This window comes from Gobio gobio (assembly GCF_949357685.1).
Source record: "Gobio gobio genome assembly, chromosome: 2".
NCBI lineage: Eukaryota > Metazoa > Chordata > Actinopteri > Cypriniformes > Gobionidae > Gobio > Gobio gobio.
In genome coordinates this window covers 6,135,449-6,155,781 of record NC_137098.1, presented here as the reverse complement: position 1 = coordinate 6,155,781, position 20,333 = coordinate 6,135,449, and the positions used below count along the sequence as shown (strand labels likewise).

The following is a 20,333-nucleotide window of genomic DNA, read 5'->3' as shown; positions in this document are numbered from 1 at the left end:
AAAAGCCGTCCCTGGGTTCAAAGCCACTACAGTGGATTCTAGGAAACATTGACGACATTTCCAGAAAGTAGAAGGGACGAGTACTGTAGTAGCACAATGAGCAATAAGCACCATGATAAAACAGTATAATACAGAGAATATTCCTGTATACATGCCCCAACTGTCACTCTAAAAATATGGCAAAAATCACTATTTTTTGTGCCATTTCCTCAAAAATCTGTCAAAATAGACTGATTTTTGAGGAAATGGCACAAAAAATAGTGATTGCATTGGACAGCAGAGAAACTCTCTGGAAGAGAAACTCTCTTTCTAGTAGTTTGAGAGACAACAGACCCGTGGATCCCATCGCAGATATGATTCAGGATGAATATGCATGCATTCAATAATGAGACAATAAGACTGTTCCTCACTCATTTAGTGAGATGAGCTGTTGAGGACATTGTGACCGGGCCAAACAAGCATCCGAGGCCACATACTTGCCTACTTTTCATACCCAACGACAGATATTAGTTCTTGTTTTAAGCACAAACTCACTTAATTTTGTTCAATTTCTCACTTAATGTATTCATTGTGCATGTCATTCAAATGTATCTTGATTTAAGGATGTTTTGAATTTGCTGGAAGACAAAAATCCTGAGGAAGAACATTATTTTGTGCAGTGCATGCAATTAAATTTTGTTAATATTGTGAATTAGCTTTTATTTTTATATTTTCATGTACATTTTTGTTAAGTGATGCTATCTTTGAATGCATATACCACATCGCTCCCATGGTACATGTTCAAAAAACACATGGTTTGGTTATGAGAAACAATTCAAATTGCATTTCCAGTCAGGAATATACACATTCATTTACATGAAAAAAAATCAACATAGACATATCTCAGAAATTCATCATATTTATTTCAAGGTGTGCTAGAATTGTCCACATTCACTGTATTTCAACAATAAAATGCTAAACCTTTCCGCCATTAATATCACATTTTAAAGGTTTAGCGTTCTTAAAACGTTTAATCTATTGAATTTTACCTGTTTTTTCAGCCCTGTCTCTGAATTCCTAATGATATAATTAGAAAAACAAATCATTAGTAAACAGTGGGTCTCCTATGAAGCTGATTTGAGGTAGGGCTGGTATTTTGTGGCACATTAAAAAGTTGATACCTGAGCCGGAAAAGTTATTACAATGAGTAAAAAGGCACTGGTGGAGAAAAGGTGCAGCGTCTTAAAAACCTTTGAATATAGCAACACATCCCTCTAAATAAATAAAACAAGGCGAAAGATGACTCAACTCAACTGAAATGGAAACAAAAGGCAGAACAACAGCAGACAGGGAATAAAAAACATAAGTAAAAAGCTACAGTGTCTTTTGCAGTGGCTGTTTCCGTTTAAGCCTTTAACCATAGCACGGCTACATTGAAGCATGATTGGTCTGTGTGACCCGTGATTGCACCACTTAGACATGATATTGCTTTTGATAATTAAGGATCTGGCACGAGACGCTCCCTTTTATCTTAGCGAGTTCTTCTCCAGTAAACAGCAGCTACAATGAACGCCACTGCAGCGATGCAGGACACGGTGCGCCACCTCGACACGCTGCGGAAAATGCCCTCCTGCAACACAGGCCAGAGAAAGCATTAGATACACCCTGCGTATGAACACGAGACCTTTACACATCCATCAAAAGAAGGACTTTTTTGCATGGATATCAAACTGCTAATGAGAGCAACAGTTGAGGGAAAGATTTTCATTAAATAATGACTTCTATTAAGGAATGGGAATTGTAAAGAATATAAAAGGTGAAGTATGTAGTTTCTGCGACGCTAGTAACAAAAGCCACGCCCCAAACTCTACAGTAGCCACGCCCCGAACTCTCCCCCTGCTACAGTAGCCACGCCCCAAACTCTCCCCCTGCTACAGTAGCCACGCCCCAAACTCTCAGCCTGTTACAGTAGCCACGCCCCAAACTCCCCCCCTGCTACAGTAGCCACGCCCCAAACTCTACAGTAGCCACGCCCCAAACTCTCCCCCTGCTACAGTAGCCACACCCCAAACTCTACAGTAGCCACGCCCCAAACTCTCCCCCTGCTACAGTAGCCACGCCCCAAACGCTCCCCCTGCTACAGTAGCCACGCCCCAAACTCTCCCCCTGCTACAGTAGCCACGCCCCAAACTCTACAGTAGCCACGCCCCAAACTCTCAGCCTGCTACAGTAGCCACGCCCCAAACTCTCCCCCTGCTACAGTAGCCACGCCCCAAACTCTCCCCCTGCTACAGTAGCCACGCCCCAAACTCTACAGTAGCCACACCCCAAACTCTCAGCCTGCTACAGTAGCCACGCCCCAATCGCTCCCCTGTTACAGTAGCCACGCCCCGAACTCTCCCCCTGCTACAGTAGCCACGCCCCAAACTCTCCCCCTGCTACAGTAGCCACGCCCCAAACTCTCCCCCCGCTACAGTAGCCACACCCCAAACTCTCAGCCTGCTACAGTAGCCACGTCTCAAACTCTTCCCCTGCTACAGTAGCCACGCCCCAAACTCTCCCCCCATTACAGTAGCCACGCCCCAAACTCTCAGCCTTTTACAGTAGCCACTCCCCAAACTCTCCCCCTGCTACAGTAGCCACGCCCCAAACTCTCAGCCTGCTACAGTAGCCACGCCCCAAACTCTCCCCCCGCTACAGTAGCCACACCCCAAACTCTCAGCCTGCTACAGTAGCCACGTCTCAAACTCTTCCCCTGCTACAGTAGCCACGCCCCAAACTCTCCCCCCGTTACAGTAGCCACGCCCCAAACTCTCAGCCTTTTACAGTAGCCACGCCCCAAACTCTCCCCCCGCTACAGTAGCCACGCCCCAAACTCTCCCCCCGCTACAGTAGCCACACCCCAAACTCTCAGCCTGCTACAGTAGCCACGTCTCAAACTCTTCCCCTGCTACAGTAGCCACGCCCCAAACTCTCCCCCCGTTACAGTAGCCACGCCCCAAACTCTCAGCCTTTTACAGTAGCCACTCCCCAAACTCTCCCCCTGCTACAGTAGCCACACCCCAAACTCTCAGCCTGCTACAGTAGCCACGCCCCAATCGCTCCCCTGTTACAGTAGCCACGCCCCGAACTCTCCCCCTGCTACAGTAGCCACGCCCCAAACTCTCCGCCTGCTACAGTAGCCACTCCCCAAACTCTCCCCCTGCTACTGTAGCCACGCCCCAAACTCTCCCCCTGCTACAGTAGCCACGCCCCAAACTCTCCACCTGCTACAGTAGCCCCGCCCCAAACTCTCCCCCTGCTACAGTAGCCACACCCCAAACTCTCCCCCTGCTACAGTAGCCACGCCCCAAACTCTCCCCCTGCTACAGTAGCCACGCCCCAAACTCTCCCCCTGCTACAGTAGCCACGCCCCAAACTCTCCACCTGCTACAGTAGCCCCGCCCCAAACTCTCCCCCTGCTACAGTAGCCACACCCCAAACTCTCCCCCTGCTACAGTAGCCACGCCCCAAACTCTCCCCCTGCTACAGTAGCCACGCCCCAAACTCTCCCCCTGCTACAGTAGCCACGCCCCAAACTCTCCCCCTGCTACAGTAGCCACGCCCCAAACTCTCCCCCTGCTACAGTAGCCACGCCCCAAACTCTCCACCTGCTATAGTCGCCACGCCCCAAACTCTCCCCGTTACAGTAGCCACGCCCCAAACTCTCCCCCTGCTACAGTAGCCACGCCCCAAACTCTCAGCCTGTTACAGTAGCCACGCCCCAAACTCTCCCCCTGCTACAGTAGCCACGCCCCAAACTCTCCCCCTGCTACAGTAGCCACGCCCCAAACTCTCCCCCTGCTACAGTAGCCACGCCCCAAACTCTCCCCGTTACAGTAGCCACACCCCAAACTCTCAGCCTGCTACGGTAGCCACGCCCCAAACTCTCAGCCTGCTACGGTAGCCACGCCCCTACCTCTCAGCCTGCTACGGTAGCCACGCCCCTACCTCTCAGCCTGCTACGGTAGCCACGCCCCTACCTCTCAGCCTGCTACGGTAGCCACGCCCCTACCTCTCAGCCTGCTACGGTAGCCACCAGTGATGCGCGGGTTGATCCAAAATGAGCGGGTGCCCGCGGCCACCCGCGGTTACCCGCGGTTACGAGTCATCCAAAAATATTTTTAATGATATTCGGGTCACGGTCGGTCGGATCGTCAATAAATCCTTATTTACCTTTTGAATGTTGAGCGTTATTAACTTTTGAATAAATGCTGACGCGGGACAAAATGCCCGATTTCCCAAAACGTTGAACTGAGCAATGCCATTGTACCATTTTAATAGGCTACTTTTAAACGCATTTAAAGTCAGTTTTATGTATTTTCTGAGAGGGGGCGGGATTTTTGTTGGGAAAGTCGGGGGAGAGACGCACACTTCGATTAGACTGGATAAACACATGCAGCATCTTAATTGTTAAGAAAATTAAACGAAATAAATGAATAAATCAAGCCTGTATTACATAACACTAGGCTATATCATACAGCATTCAGAAAAATAACAGTTTGCGCTCCTAAGGGCTTTCACACTTTTCCAAATGTTTTCCAAATGTGGGCTGATGAATTCTTCAAGCCGGGTCGAAACATAAACATCGCGTTCATCAATAATATGCATCTGGAGCTGAAATGGAAAATGATGGGCCGCCTCAAGAACTTCCTGCTCTCGCTGCTGCACCTCTGAGCGCACCACGTCAGGGCCTGAAACATTTTCTCAATGGCCCAATGAGCTACGATGAGCATTTACTACTTTTAAAAAATGCGGGTCAGGAAGCGGGTCGGGTACAATATTTTCTTCTTTTTTTTTTGCGGTCCGAGTTGCGGGCGGGTTAGTTGAAAACGTCGGTCGGGTGCGGGTTGTTTATACATTGACCCGCGCATCACTGGTAGCCACGCCCCTACCTCTCAGCCTGCTACGGTAGCCACGCCCCAAACTCTCAGCCTGCTACAGTAGCCACGCCCTAAACTCTCAGCCTCCTACAGTAGCCACGCCCCAAACTCTCAGCCTGCTACAGTAGCCACGCCCCAAACTCTCAGCCTGCTACAGTAGCCACGCCCCAAACTCTCAGCCTGCTACAGTAGCCATGCCCCAAAATCTCAGCCTGCTACAGTAGCCACGCCCCAAAATCTCAGCCTGCTACAGTAGCCACGCCCCAAAATCTCAGCCTGCTACAGTAGCCACAGCCTAAACATACTAATAGTAGTCAATGAACAATAAACTGGGTTAAGAGAATCTATTTCAACATATATGTATTTAACATCTTATATACTTCACCTTTAACTATTCTGTTCAATTAACATTTTAGTAACAATATTTTTTTTTGTCCATGCAGTCACTTCTACATCTTTCATTCAGTTTAAATACATATGCACATTTTAATCTAAATATTTGAGCGTAGTGCTGGGCGGTATACCGGTTCATACCGAATACCGGTATTTATTTTTGTTATGATATGAATTTTGATGATACCGCAATACCGGTGTGTCGCTTAAACAACGTTCGGAACGCGGCGCAGCGCGTCATTGTTTGAGAGGGGACGCATTTCACTGTTGCACTGTACTAGTGAGAGCAGTCAGAGCACCGCTGAGATTACATTACAGAATCCGAGATCGCCCCCTATACCCTCATTCACTATTCCCTGCGTTATCACTTTATTTGAAGGAGTGAATGAAAACGAGAGCGTGAAGTCACAACCGTTGTGTGTACATCAGCTGTACACTCGTTATTGCGGTGCAATGGGATAGAATGAGTGCACTCAATAACGTCCACTATGGTTTCGGACACCACTAAGCGCTGTCCCCTCCAAATAATGCTATATTTGAGGTTATAAGGGGCGATTTCGGATTCAGCCCTTGATCACAGTGCAGAATTCAAACTACACGCGGCGCGCGCGCGAGAGAGAGCGGTTTCTGCGCGGAGCGCCGCGATGGGTTTAACAACGCTCACCACATGGATCATATAGCTCTGATATAGACCAGAGCGAGCGCGTTTAAGTTTTTTATGGACATATTTCATATACTATAGTGCTCTAAACGTGAACTCGAAGCGTGTATGCGCCCATATTTCATCAGGTCTTCAAATGAAATGTGCACTGATTTGGCTACACTGAACCATATACATCTGATCACGACCGCGATGACACGATGGATTATTCTGCTATACAAAAGACAATGAATGATGTAAGTTAATAAATAAACTGACAATTCAAAGAAGAATGGGCAAAAAAGTAACTGCTTTATTCTTTCTGTGCTAAACTGATGTGTCGTTTGTTCAGAGAGCTTAAATGTGTTGCAAATATCCGCGTTTTTCCCTCGTTTTGGCAGTTTGTTGTTATAGGATTTTTATAACAACAAGATAAGGTTTTTTAAATGCAAAAGGTGCCCTCAACTCTGTTTATTTTCTCTCCGTGGTCATATTTTAATATTCATGTGTCTGTAATGAGTGTGTTGCAGGTCTGTGTTTTATTGGTGGTCTCTCCACAGCATCATTTTGAGGGGCTTTGCAAACCTGTATTAACTCTAGTGTGGAATTCTTCTACAATTCTCTCGTCATGACAGTAAAATAGGGCATTCTAGTCAATCTACTGCAGTATTTCCTCTCTCAATCAGTAGAAAATGTGATTAACACCCGGTCATGCATAGGGGGAAAAAATACCGTCATATACCGTGAAACCGATATAATTTAGAAAAATACCGTGATATACATTTTTGGTCATACCGCCCAGCACTATTTGAGCGTGTCACAATCAGCGCATGTGCATAAACCACTGAGTGTGTTGTAAAAGAAAACCTGCGATCAAAAATGACTGTTAGATATATGATATAACGTGAGTTTTTACTAAGTTATTACTCTGAGATTTGCTATGTGGTATATATTGATTTAAGTGAGTGTATTAAAAGTATGCCGGTGGCTGTACTTTACATCCAACTTGAAATATATTGCTGGGCGATAATATAGTATACATGATATAAATCAAGCAGTTGAGATTTGCTATATAGTATATATCGTTTCACGGAAATATACTGTATTTATACAGGTAACGCTGGATATACTTTCAGGAGTTGTAGGTTGGAGTTATTAATTTATGTGGTGATATTGAAGTTTATGAAATCTACTAAGGCTTGGTTCAATTTATAGCAATTTGGTGTAGAGACAAGCCTAATTAATATTTAGTTTTGTGTATCACTGCCATGGATAAATGACCAGGTTAACATTTCAGTCTATTTAACTGAGGAGTTCAATTGAGAGTCCCAGCATAATATTTATACATAACACATTGTACATATTACATCATATCTTTGTTGTGCAAGCCAAAAGCAATTGTGGCATGGAATGAAAAACTTGGATAATGGAGGAAAAAAAAAGTGATGTCAAATTGATTGAATTGTAATATTAGTGGCACATTCCCCTGCAGTTCAATCTCTAAAATACTACAGAAAGCAGGTGCCTGATCCTCCTCAAATCCCCAAAAATGAGGGTCAAGCATACAAGCGTCACGTCTCATCCCTCGCTGCGTCTGCATTCTTCAGGCTCACAGTAAATATTGTCACATGTTTAGTATATGGCAGTTCTCAGGGCCACAGTTTGCTCCATGACGCCCGAGTGTTTGAAGTCTAAACCCAGCACCCCCACATTCTGCTTGCTTTATGATCATATGTGTGCTATTAAACTGGAGTGGCCCCGGGAAAGTGGAGGCTCTGCAGCGCACATGCCAACCGCATCTTACTGATGTATGATAACAGCAAGAGATGAGACGCAAAAATAGGCATTCTTGATACATATTTTCAAGAGGTGTAAGATCAGATCACTGCTATCTATCCTGGGTCAGTGGGTTTGTGTGTCTGGGTATTGCTAGACAGGATGTGTCTGGGATTGTGCTCATGTACTTCCTGACTCGAGTGGGTGCGTCTCTTAGTGTGTGGTGGCTCATGTCTGGCTCGACCTGTGTGGCTCCACATGGGTGGCCAGACAACACACACAAAACAGCAACTTACCCATCCTCCTTGCTGTCTGATCCAGGCAGAAATGTTTTCCTTGATAAACTGTAAAAACCAGCTAATGATCCTCCTGATAATATCAAAGTGGTTCTGAGTCAGAGCCTAGAGGAATGAAAAGTAATCAGGTTTTTATACATCTGCATTATTCAAAATAATAGCCATTGGTTAGTTTACCAACAAAAAAAAATTCTGTCATTAATTACCTGATCTCATGTCCTTTCAAACCCATAAGACTTTTGTTCATCTTAGAAACAAAGATTTTTTTTAGGAAATCGGACAGATTTCCGTCCCTCCATTGAAAGTCTATTCAACCAAACCGCTGACGATTGTAAAACAAATCCATATGAATCAAGTAGTTTAATCAAAGCCTTCAGAAGAGACACGATCGCTTTATATGATAAACAGATTTCGTTAAGGCTTTTATACACAAAAATGAACCTCATTGGTTCTTGCTGAAGCTCAAACGTGCTGCGTAACACGAGAATGAACCTCATTGGTTCTTGCTGAAGCTCAAACATGTCTCTTCAGAAGACTTGGATTAAATGTTTGCTTGTGTTTTGAAGATTGCCGAAAGGTTTGGAAGGACATGAGGCTGAGTAAATTATTTGAGTCAGTGAACTATCCCCGTGATTATTTCTTAATAATGCAATGCCAATGACACTTTGATAGAAGAACAAATGGTGTTGTAATTCTTTCACATTTTAATTTAAAATTAATGAAAGATAACAAAATGAATCATGAATACTACAATGCTGTTTTGAAATAAAATGCTAAATGAGTTTAACCTGGTGAATGATCCTATACGCGAGGTGAAACAGAGCCACCACGCGTCCCCAGTTAATGCCATCCTCAAAGATGCTCCGGGCCACCGTCATGAAGACGTCCTGAGCGCAGTTAGCTTGAACAGTGCCGATGAGACTGTGAGGGGGGGGAAAAGTTTATGTTGTTATGTTATGTTAAAGATTTTCCCTGAAAAGATCATCACTACACATAAATTAAGCCTAAAAAAATCCTCAAAAATTCCAATGTTCTACTTTCAGACGAATTTTGCTAAAAGATTGGTGTGTGTGACGGCTTCTGGAACTTGAATGACTAGCCTAAAAAACATTCACAGATTTCTGCAATCTTTAAAGTGCTGTCATTCAGTCTTTTGTTCCTCATTAAAAGGTTTCACCCATAAAGAAAACAGTACTTTTTAAATGATTTACACCCACATGAGATGAAAACACCCAATAAAAGCCATTTCAGATGTTCGAGATCACATGACCAGTCAAATTGATTTCCTTTTATCCTGATAACGCATTTTTTCATGGAATAAATGAATCATGGCTGGCTGTAAATAGAGCATTTCTACAATAGCGTCTGTTATGCTGCGTTCACACCGAATGTGAATAGAGCGGCGCGAGTGATTTCCATGATAAGTCAATGGAAAGGCGAGTTGACATGCGTCTGGAGGTCCTGCGGCGCAATAGACGTTTCGAATTGAGCGTCTTGCGTGATACGCACGTTATGCACGAGTGGTGATTTCTGTGCATTCACGCGTTTGAAGCAAATTCGCGTCTGACGCCGAGCTGAAAAATCTGAACTTTGGCGTCAATTCGCACCGCGTTAACCAATCAGGAGCCTGCTCTCTGCTGTCACATGGTAAAGTGATGTAATGAGAAACCCTGCATAATTAAAGATACTACTATTGTGGCACAAAATGTAGTTAAGATTTTTTCAGGTGGGAATACAGTTGTTTAAAGCTCAAATCTGTGGTTTATTTATAAAGAGAGCGCCTATTTAAAAAAAATGATCTTGTGTTTTTGGAGTTGTGAGATCCAGGCGATCACCGGGCGCTCAGCGTTCATTAACCCCAGCGAGAGCAGCCTTTCCTCGGCTAGTCCTTCTGAAGTTTGCCATTGGCTCTGATGTCCTGTAGTGGTTAAACATGAGATATAATTCATCTTGTGTAGATCTAACAGGCGATCTTTGGTGTCATGAATCTATAATTTGTTGTCTGCCAAATCGTTTTGACTGAGGGCAAAGAGAAGTTTCATAACTATTTTTTTTAGGATATTTAAATATACATGCAGTGAAGATAATGTAGGAGTTGCCTGGACCACATTTGTGTGACTATTAATGTTTAAAGGGTTAGTTCACCCAAAAATGAAAATTCTGTCATTAATTACTCACCCTCATGTCGTTCGACACCCGTCAGACCTCCGTTCATCTTCAGAACACAAATGAAGATATTTTAGTTGAAATCTGATGGCTCTGAAAGGCCTCCATTGGCACAATGCACGGTTCACTCTCAAGACCCTTAAAATACACTAAAGACGTCGTTACAAAGTCCATCTCACTACAGTGGTTCTACAATAACTTTATGGATACTTCATCATGAAGCTTCGAAGCGTTATGAATCAGTGAGTCGATTCAGCAGTTTGAATCACCAAATTTCAGCAGTTTGGTGGTTTGACACGCGATCCAAATCATGTTTCGGCTCAGTGATTCATAACGCTTCGAAGCTTCATGATGCCGTGTTTTGAAATCGTCATCACTATATAAGTCGTTATTTAGGGTTTTTTTGCGCACAAAAACTATTCTCGCCGATTCATAAAGTTATTGTAGAACCGCTGTAGTGAGATGGACTTTGTAACAACGTCTTTAGTACCTTTTAAGGGTCTTGAGAGTGTAAAGTACATTGTGCCAATGGAGGCCTTTCAGAGCCATCAGATTTCAACTAAAATATCTTCATTTGTGTCTGAAGATGAACGGAGGTCTTACGGGTGTCGAACGACATGAGGGTAAGTAATTAATGACAGAATTTTCATTTTTGGGTGAACTAACCCTTTAATATATATTTTTAATGAAAATGAAAAGAGTCAGAGTGGTGTTTTATGGCATATTTCTCCTGGAGCCCCTTGAACGCACGTCTATTTCGCTTCAAACGCTCACTTTATTTGGAATGTACTCGCAAATGGATTCAAAATGTTCATGCGTCCAACTAGACACGGTAGACTCGATTTTGACGCTCTATTCACGTTTGGTGTGAACGCAGCATTAGTCTGAATGTTTGCTTTTGCATCCATGCTGTTAGGTGTCAGTCGCAGACGGCAGTGCAACATATAAAAATGAATGAGTGCATCTTTAAGCAAAACTATATGCAAATTATTGGCTTAAACTTTTACTATTTCAGTTTCTATTTCACAGCAGTAGATAGATTCATACTGCGCATTACATTTCCAAGCCAACTTTAGAGTACAGATAAAAAGTCACAATTAGCTTTTGTCAATTTTTATCCCGTGGAGGAAACAAGCTTCCATATAAAACTTTCTCGGGATGATCTCTAAAAGAGAAAATGCTACAATTACTAAAAATACTATAGGTCGTCATTATAATTGAAAAAAAATTATATATTAAAGCCGGTTTCTGTTTGAGAACAAACAGCTTTGTCATGCCAGAAGATGAACGGCATGATAAATGTCTGTTGCAATGTGTAATTTGACCATAAAGGACATTTGGTTATATTAGCCAGGACAGGAATTAAAGGGATAGTTCACACAAGTTGTTCTAAGAGTTTCTTTGTTCTGTTGAACACAAAAGAAGATATTTTGAAGAATGTTGGAAACCACCAGAAACTGTCTGATTATCAACGTTCTTCAAAATATCTTCTTTTGTGTTCAACAGAACAAAGAAACTCATACAGGTTTAAAACAACACATGTTAATTTTTTTATTTTGGGGGTGAGCTTTCCCTTTAAGAACCGCTGTTATAGACCTTATTCAGAGCAGCACCTGACCGGTAAGAAAGCGAGGCTGTGAGACTTACCATGTTTTCAATAAAATGCTCTTGCTCATGTTGACTAGAGTTTTTTTGTCTACTGAAATTTCTTGGAAAGACATTTTTGCAGTGTTTACAGGCAGAACAATCCAAAAATACATTAAATAACAGTACAACCCACTGAAGAGATGTACTGTACCATATTTTCCGGACTACAAGTCCCACTTTTTTTCATAGTTTGGCTGGTCCTGCGAGTTCTATATCAAAATGAATTCATATTGACTGACAAGAATAAACATTTAGCTACGTCTACAGCCGCGAGAGGGCGCTCTATGCTGAAAAAATTTACTGAAAACTGAAAAAAACTGTTAACTGAAATATTAACTTAAAGACAACAGAGAAAGACTGAACACAAACAAAATCCTATTCTGCAAATTACAAATTGCAGGTAGTAAAATATGCAGCCGAAAACAGTAATCGAGCAGCAGAAAGAAAGTTCGGAGTGAGTGAGAAACTTGTGAGGGACTGGCGAAAAGCAGAGGTTACTTTAACTGTAATGAAGAAAACAAAGAAAGCGAATCACGGACTGAAAGCAAGATGTCCAGAGCTGGAGGAACGAGATGGGTGCTTGAACAACGCTCTGCCGGGAGAGGCTCAGCTGCGCGAGACAAACGCTGCCAGTGTGAATGCACAGCGGGCGCACTGCTTCTGCCCTGCCAATGCACTGCTTGTGTGTGCGGTGTGAAGCCGGCGTTATAGTCCAGTATAATGCGACTTATAGTCCAGTGCGACTTATAGTCCGGAAAATACGGTATGTTTATCCCTCAGTCTCGCTTTCATTGCCGTCACAGCTGTGAATAAGGTCTATAAGACAGGAATTTTATGGAAAATGGGAGGCCTTCAATCAGAAAGTTTGAGAACCACTGGATTAGACACTATCATACACTCGGCGCAATGTGACGCAAGTGTTTTTTTGCTAGTTTCAGCCTGACGAAATTATCATTTGCAGTTATCGTCCAGCTCCATGTTGTTTAAATAGCAAATGCACTCGCGCCAATCTGTTCGTGCTAGTCTGAAAACCAGGTGTGTTCAGGTGCATTGTTGGCGTGTTGCTATTTTGAGGAACTGAAAACGAATGCGCCATTGACCAACACAAACCTGCTCTAAAGTCAATAGCGCAGTATTTTGTGTGCTATTTAAAGGGTGTGTTAGTAATATGCACCTTTAGGCGGGTGCACAACGCGCTAGGGATGCACCGAATCCAGGATTCGGGTTCGGCCAAATATAGGGCTTTTTGACAGGGTTCGGTTTCTGTTTTTTTCCACAGAACCGAACCCTAGGCTTGCGTGCGCTCCGCTGGTCGAACGTAATGACGCCGCCATTGATTATGGGAAGGTGTTGACTAGGTGGACCGTTCGAATGCAGGCTGTGAACGAAATAGAACTCGTGAGCAGAAAACGTGTTGTTTGGCAGTATTTTCAATCAAAAGAAGGCGATTCAAGTCGAGCTACATGTTCAATTTGCAATGAAGATTTGTCTCGTGGTGGAAAGGACCCTAAACAGTAGCCGCTGTTAAAACATTTGCGTATGAAACATCCGAAAGAATATGAGTTATGCATGAGGGAATCTACAGACAGCAGCCAAAGTGCAGCAACGTCAGGTACAGCAAAGGAAGGACAGTCATCCTGGCATAATGTTGCCTATTCTTTCTTTTTTTACAGTTAAAATAAAATAAAATGAAAAATGCACTGCTGTGGACGTTGTTTACTTCATTAATGTGTTTACTGTGATAATGGACTGAGGATGGGAGCAGGATTCGGTATTCGGTTTCTGCAGAATCTTAACCAGTGGATTAGGTATTCGGCCGAACCCCAAAAATCTGGATTCGGTGCATCCCTACAACGCGCATACACTCTGCTTATTACACACACAGGGACACGCAGCAGCACACACACATTTTTTAATATTGAAAATAAAAGGACTCCTCTCTGGAGAAGCGTTCAGTCTTTCCACTCGCCATGTAAATAGTGAATCGGCCATGGTGTGAGCGCAACTGGCCTTTAAAGGGAAAGGGAGATGAGACTGATTTGTTTATTGCACGTTACGCCCAAAACACACCCATTACTCATTAAGAGACTAGGGACAACCCTTTTGGACCATGCCGACCGTTTTTTTCCCGTCCTTAAACAAGCAAAGGTGGTTTCAGACACACCCTAAGTGCACCTGCGCTTCAGACCATGTGCTCAGATCTTTCAAATAGGGCCCTTAAGCTGTGTTCTTTCCCATCACAAAATCTCATATTCTAGGGCCCTATGAAATCCGTTTTATTTTTTCCCAAATTCCATTTTATTTTTTCCCAAATTCCGTTTTTTCCGTTTAAATTTTTGCTAATTCCTTTTTTTTCGTTTTAATTTTTGGGAATTCAGTTTTTTTTACCCTTAACTGTTATTTTAGTCGTAAAAAGAGTGTTTTTAATGTTAATATAATAGAACATAAAACATAAAATAGGAATGACCTTAAATTTATTGAGGTAACAAACATCACATTTACTTTTCAGGACAAATACTGCAACATAATACTGCACTCTAAGCACTTCAAGTCACAACTAGATATTAGTGCTGTGAATTGATAATTTAAAAAAAAAAGAATTAATCACATTTTTTTCTGTAATTAATCATGATTAATTGCAATTAAAAACATTGGAGTTTTTTATATTTTGATATTGTAATAATTTCAGTTACTCTCCAAATTAATTTAGAAACAATTTAAAGACAGCATATTTTAAATGTGTGTTGTAATGGCATCTTTTTATGAATGAAGGCCAGTATCACTGATATTAATGTCTATATGAAACATTGATGACGTTACATTACAGTATAACCGAAAGCTACCAATTTCAACATTTATTAGGCTTTAAAAAAACTTTTAACTTTTAATTTAATTGAACTTAAAACAATCTTTACATAAATCTATTATAATAAATGTTATATTTGCCTGTGGCCTTCCCTCTCAGACATAGTCTACACAGAAATTGAATAAAGTTATCAACACCTTTCTTAACTGCATAAATAATAAGTGAAATATAGATTAATCATCATTAAAGCTACAATCTTCTCTTCCCGTTGTTCTTTGAACATTAATGACAGACATTATCAGTGCTACTGTCACTTTAAGAGCTACCTCAGCCAAACATGATGTGGATAATGCTGCCTTCACGTGCTATCGGAAATTTGATGATTCCGACTTATGAAGTCGTGATTACGAGCGCATTGCATTCAAGTTTCAAAATGTGAGGGCGTTCATGTGCAATGTTTACCTAGGAAACTTGTATATTACGATAATTCCGAGAGCACGTGAAGGCAACATAAGACGCGCTGACCCGCGCATCTCATTTCCTCTCAAGTTCATTTAAGGCATTATTTCCCATACAGTACATTAAAGTGCATTAAAAACAAGGCAAAATACAGCAAGCACTCCCTGAGGGAACTGCTCGGCTCGGTACTGAGGGCTTATCGTTGAGTTTCTTAACTTTTTCGCCGACGAAAGCAGAGCCGTGGAGCCGCTTCGCCATACTTTCAGTGTTTTGAAGGAGGAGCTGAAATGACGGGAGGGGTTGTGCTTTCCCAGATTTGCTTCCCCCGGTCTGCATTTCCCCAGACATACGTTCTTCTCCCACACAAAACCGCATTTCATTCCAAATATGTCAAATTCCGGGAAATTCCGCGTTAACAATAGATTCCGCGTTAATATGCCAATTCCGCGATTCCGTCCGCGATTCGGTGATCGCGGAAATCATAGGGCCCTAATATTCACAGAAAAAGACAAAATGAGCTGGAACAAAATTAAAAACATACTGTTGAAGCTCAGCATGCTTGTTGAGTTCATCGGCTATCTTCAAAAGTTGATCTACGACCTCTTTGATTTGAGGATCATCTCCGTCATGAGGTCTTCCTCCTAAATCCTCATGGCTCACATGCATGGATGGATCCTCTACAGTAACTCGCTCTATAATATACCTTCAAGTGAAAAACCAAAGCACAGTGAGAGAGATGCATTCATTCACACAAATGCATGAGTATAAAACAGAACATATAGATGGCCTATTTAAAACTGACGATTACATGAGTTTACCCTCTTAGCAGAACAGCACCCTGCTCAAGGATTGCATCGTCTATGACATCTGCAAATAAAGGGAAAACGAATATTAAATCGAGTTCATATGAACAATAATCTTCAAAATACTGGAAGGTCAAAGTACAGGAATCAATCTTTGTATTCCTGGGCGTGAGAATGGAGTGAGATGGTATTATAAATGTGGTGAACACTGACATCCCAACTTCCTGTTTTGATATGCCACAGGTTTATGAGAAGGTTTGTGGTGTAGCCAAAGCACCCTATTGCCAAATGTTGACTCTCACTTCCTGTCTTCTTGTCAATGCCTTGGTTAAAGTTTGATTGTCTAATCTCGTCTCAAATAGCTTTAAAGTATACATTTTAATGTTAAAGACTAATTTCCTGACCCTTTTGCTGGATGTCATTAGTGTCGGGTATTAAAGTGTCTGAATTTGAATTTGTTGTAGTGGCTGTTTTACTCGTTTAAAGCATTTAAAAACAATCTTAGATGCCACAGACTCCAAAATATGATCAATACTAATACGTCACACTTTAGTTTAGGGTCCAATTCTCACTATTAACTAAGACTTTAGCCTCAATAAACTCCTAATTACTGCTTATTAATAGTTAGTAAGGTAGTTGTTAAGTTTAGGATTAAGGGATGTAGAATAAGGCATTAATATGTACTTTATAAAGTACTAATAAACAGCCAATATCATAGTAATGTGCATGCTAATAAGCAACTAGTTAATAATGAGAATTGGACCCTAAACTAAAGTGTTACCATTTATCGATATCTATCCATCTATATTTTAATCATTTTCAATGTCTAAAGACACATTATAAAACAGATAGTGCCGGTCCTTGATTCTGATTGGTTGAGCTGACACCTGTGATATCATTACATCATCACTATTGCTGTGATTTATGTATTTCAGCAGAAGTGTTTAAGAAGTATGAGTGACCCCTGCTGGCGTTGTGATGCATCATTCACCTTTAAGTTTGAGAATACGCCTTGGTCTAAAAGAATCTTCACTATAGGATGAGCCGATGGCATTCGAGTACGAGATGCGAATGAGCATTTGTTTGGTCGGACCGAGTGAACAAATGCCGCATTTTCATGAATTCTGATAAGATTTGCTTTTTGGGTAGAATGCTTATGACGCCTTTCTACACTCAAAAAAATTAACTTTCACAGTTGTTAGTTGCACTCAAATCATCCTTGTTCAAATTACTTAAACTCATGTAACTAAATTTACTTAGATTTACTGAGTTGTTTCTACTAAAAATGAGTATTGTCAGCTTTACTTAATAAGTGTTTGTTTGGTCAACTTAACATTGCTGAGTGAAACGAACAAACTGGGCAGTGGATCTGTAGTTCCCAGCATGCTTTGCAAGGGACTACATTAGGAGAGTAAATTGTGGGATTAAAGTGTTATTTTATCTTTTTCAGTAAAGGGAAAGATGTTGTTAGTTTATATTAGTGTTATGTGCAGTTATGTTGGACATTTAGAGGAGTTTCTGTAATTTTGTGGTTACCATTATGCAGAAGAGTGCCTGTGTTTAGGCACTCTTTTGTTGGATAGACTTCCTGTTCTCAATTAAGTTATTTTTTTTAATTTTGTTTCTAAAAAATATGCTTTTTGTTATATTTAATAGTTTTCCACTTACACTTGTAGAGCAAGAAGTTAATTTAATAAGGTAAATTAAATCAATAAATGTGTTCACCTAACATAATAACAATTGATACATTTAACATAACATTATTAAGTAAACTGCACATATAAATATTATGTTACCGTGACAAATTCAAATGGTTTGTATTTACTTAAAGACATTTTGTCAGCTTTACTTGACTTTCTTTTGTTCATATAACTCAATTGTTATTTGTAAAAATGACTCAATATAGTTGTGTGGAACCACTTGACGTAGCTTTTTTAAGTAAATTCAACAAATAATTTTTTTGAGTGTAGAGTCTCTCAGGTTCTGTTTACACTGGTATTAAGCTGCGTTTTGGTCGAACGGATCACAAGTGGAAGCACCAAATACAGGTGTAAACGGGTCTAAAACGTTGAGCGTGTCCACTTTCGACCACTTCCAGAGGTAGTGGAAAACACATTAGACCGGATTGCTTTCGTAGTGTAGACGCTCATGTGGTCGAATGTGTTCAAACAGCCACAAAAGACTGTCTTCTCTCCGCCTACTGACCTAATGCATGAACATTATGGACAGGATTTAAACTGTCGTCTGAAGACACAAGTTTGGTTTGAAGATGAAAAACGTACCAGCTCAATGATCTCTCTCCATTCCTGATGTCTAACACACACTCAAAGCTTTCGGCTGGTCTTGCGGCTGTCAGAGCAGAAACTGAAGCTGATGCTCTCCGTGTGTTTTCCCGTCGTATCCAGTCACGTTCATATGTAAATAGTGTGAGCTATTAGATGGAAAGATCTGAAAACCCCCATACATTTACCCGCCCCTCGAAGAAATCAGGACAGAAGTGCTTGAAAGTGGACAAAAGAGACGGATTAAAACACCAGGTGTAAACGGGAATGTGTCTCCATCGTCTACTTGTGATCCGAGCGCCCAAATGCATCTTAATACCAGGTGTAAACACAGCCTTAGTGCAGGGCCATAGGGCCTTATTGCATGAATTCCAACCCAACGCTTCAGTTTTAACCGTGAAAGAGTGCGAGTCAAGATACAAGTCAACATTTAATATTTAACAACGGTTTTGGTGAAAAGATAGGCCATCATTTACGTGATTTATGCAATCTATAACTGTGATGGGACATTTATTAGTTCTCAACCTTTATTAGACTCCAAAAAGTCCACAACAATATTCAAAGGCCTCGTGACTTTTCCAGTCATTCATGATTTTAATACATTATTTTAAAGCTAGACATAACTAGAATTGTTTAAATAAAACTGTCCAATTGAGTTAAAAGATTTTATTTATTTATATCACTTAAAGTCTAGACTTTTTTTCTAAACAGTGGCAATCTTGGTTCTTTTATTTTATTGTATTTATTTGTTTACTTTTAATTTTTTAAAAAGCACTTGTTGAGGGGTTGAATTAAAACAAGCAATATCATGTAGTCGTTTTAGCTTATTGTAATGCTTTTTTTTGGTCTTGTATTGGTTGTAAATCATTTAAATCATATTGGATGTTTGTGGCAACCACCTGTATAGAACCAAAAAATAAAAATAACTAAATATATATTTTTTTGTACATATATCAAACTCTTTACTTAAATCCAAACATTCACTCAAAACACAAAACAAGATTACTTGTCGCCATCTACTGAAGAAAAAGAAGAAAAAAAAGTTCAAAGCACAAATTAAAAACACTCAGTCACCACTATTTCTATTTTTGTCCTGAAAAACCCCAACACGCCCCGACATACGTCAGACTGGATTTAGTATGACATCAGATGAAGTTCCATGAAACGAAATGTTTTATATTTTGATAACAATCGCTAATTGTCTGTTTATCACTCCTTTATGTTTATAGCTCATAATCTGACTGGTAATAAAACTTTTTTTTTTTTTTTTTTTATGAAAAGGAGGTCCTATAATAAGTGAAACGAAAAGTTAGAAGACGACTATGAGGCTAAACACGAGATATAATGAACTAATTTAACAGAAAATCGCCATATATCATAAACTGAATGTCAATCAATCTAGTATTATTTAAGATATTATGAAGATGTTCAAAGTCAAGTCGCCGTCGAAGAATCGGTGACGTCACGTCTACTTCAAAGAGCTAGAAAATGGATGGCTAGTTCACAGAAGTCGCTCTAATTCGTTTAAAAGTTGTGCCCCGTCTTACCTTCGCCACCTGTTGCCCCGTTCAGCTCGTTTTCGTCTGTCCTCTCTCCATTGTTGGCATCTGCCATGGTTTTATTCGGCGCAAACACCGCCCGGCTCGAGTAATAGCTTTGCTAACTAGCCGGACCAGCCTAACAATCTCTGAATGCGCTAAATTCACAGTTTACAAGAAAACACAACATAATCTAGTCACGTTATCGACGCTTGTGGTTATGTCCTGCTCGGGAGTCCCATTAGAGTGCTAAAAACATGATATGAAAGTTTAAAAAGTGGTTAAGCGGCTTCAAGAAGGGCTCCGCCAATCCATAGGAACGCTTTCAACGCGGAAGTGGAGACGCGTCAGGCGCGAGCTGATATTATATGAGCTGATTCGTTGTGCCAAGAGTAAACCACAAACATTCATCCTCCCGTTATATTAGTTGTTTTACAAACCAATCAAGCTATTAATAATTCTGTCATGAGTGTGTCATTTGTAAAATAGTAACAGAACATTCTTGCATGGTCTTTACTGAAGCCCTCAGAGTGTAATTTTTATTCAATCATAATATATGTAGGCCTGTATACAAAATATTCTATACAATAACAGATGGGAATGTGAATAAGGATAGGATATGTTAA

General features: G+C 41.0%; 1 protein-coding gene across 3 annotated transcripts; it reads right to left on the bottom strand.

Moving 5' to 3' along the window:
• Positions 1 to 680: 680 nt before the first annotated feature.
• LOC307138661 (apoptosis regulator BAX) lies at positions 681 to 20,051 on the bottom strand. Of its 3 annotated transcripts, none has more exons than XM_079837141.1 (6): positions 19,717 to 20,051; positions 15,903 to 15,951; positions 15,626 to 15,787; positions 8,795 to 8,927; positions 8,007 to 8,111; positions 681 to 1,609 (listed from the first exon to the last, which is right to left on the bottom strand). In XM_079837141.1, the coding sequence occupies exons 1-6, from the start codon at positions 19,781 to 19,783 to the stop codon at positions 1,511 to 1,513; spliced, it is 615 nt and encodes a 204-aa protein (XP_079693267.1). In that variant the 5' UTR covers positions 19,784 to 20,051; the 3' UTR covers positions 681 to 1,510. The 3 variants fall into 3 exon arrangements, with proteins under 3 accessions (XP_079693267.1, XP_079693268.1, XP_079693269.1); XM_079837142.1 differs by having other exon boundaries at positions 882 to 1,609; positions 15,893 to 15,951; positions 19,717 to 20,048; XM_079837143.1 differs by having other exon boundaries at positions 882 to 1,609; positions 15,893 to 15,951; positions 18,170 to 19,783.
• Between the last annotated feature and the right edge of the window lie 282 nt (positions 20,052 to 20,333).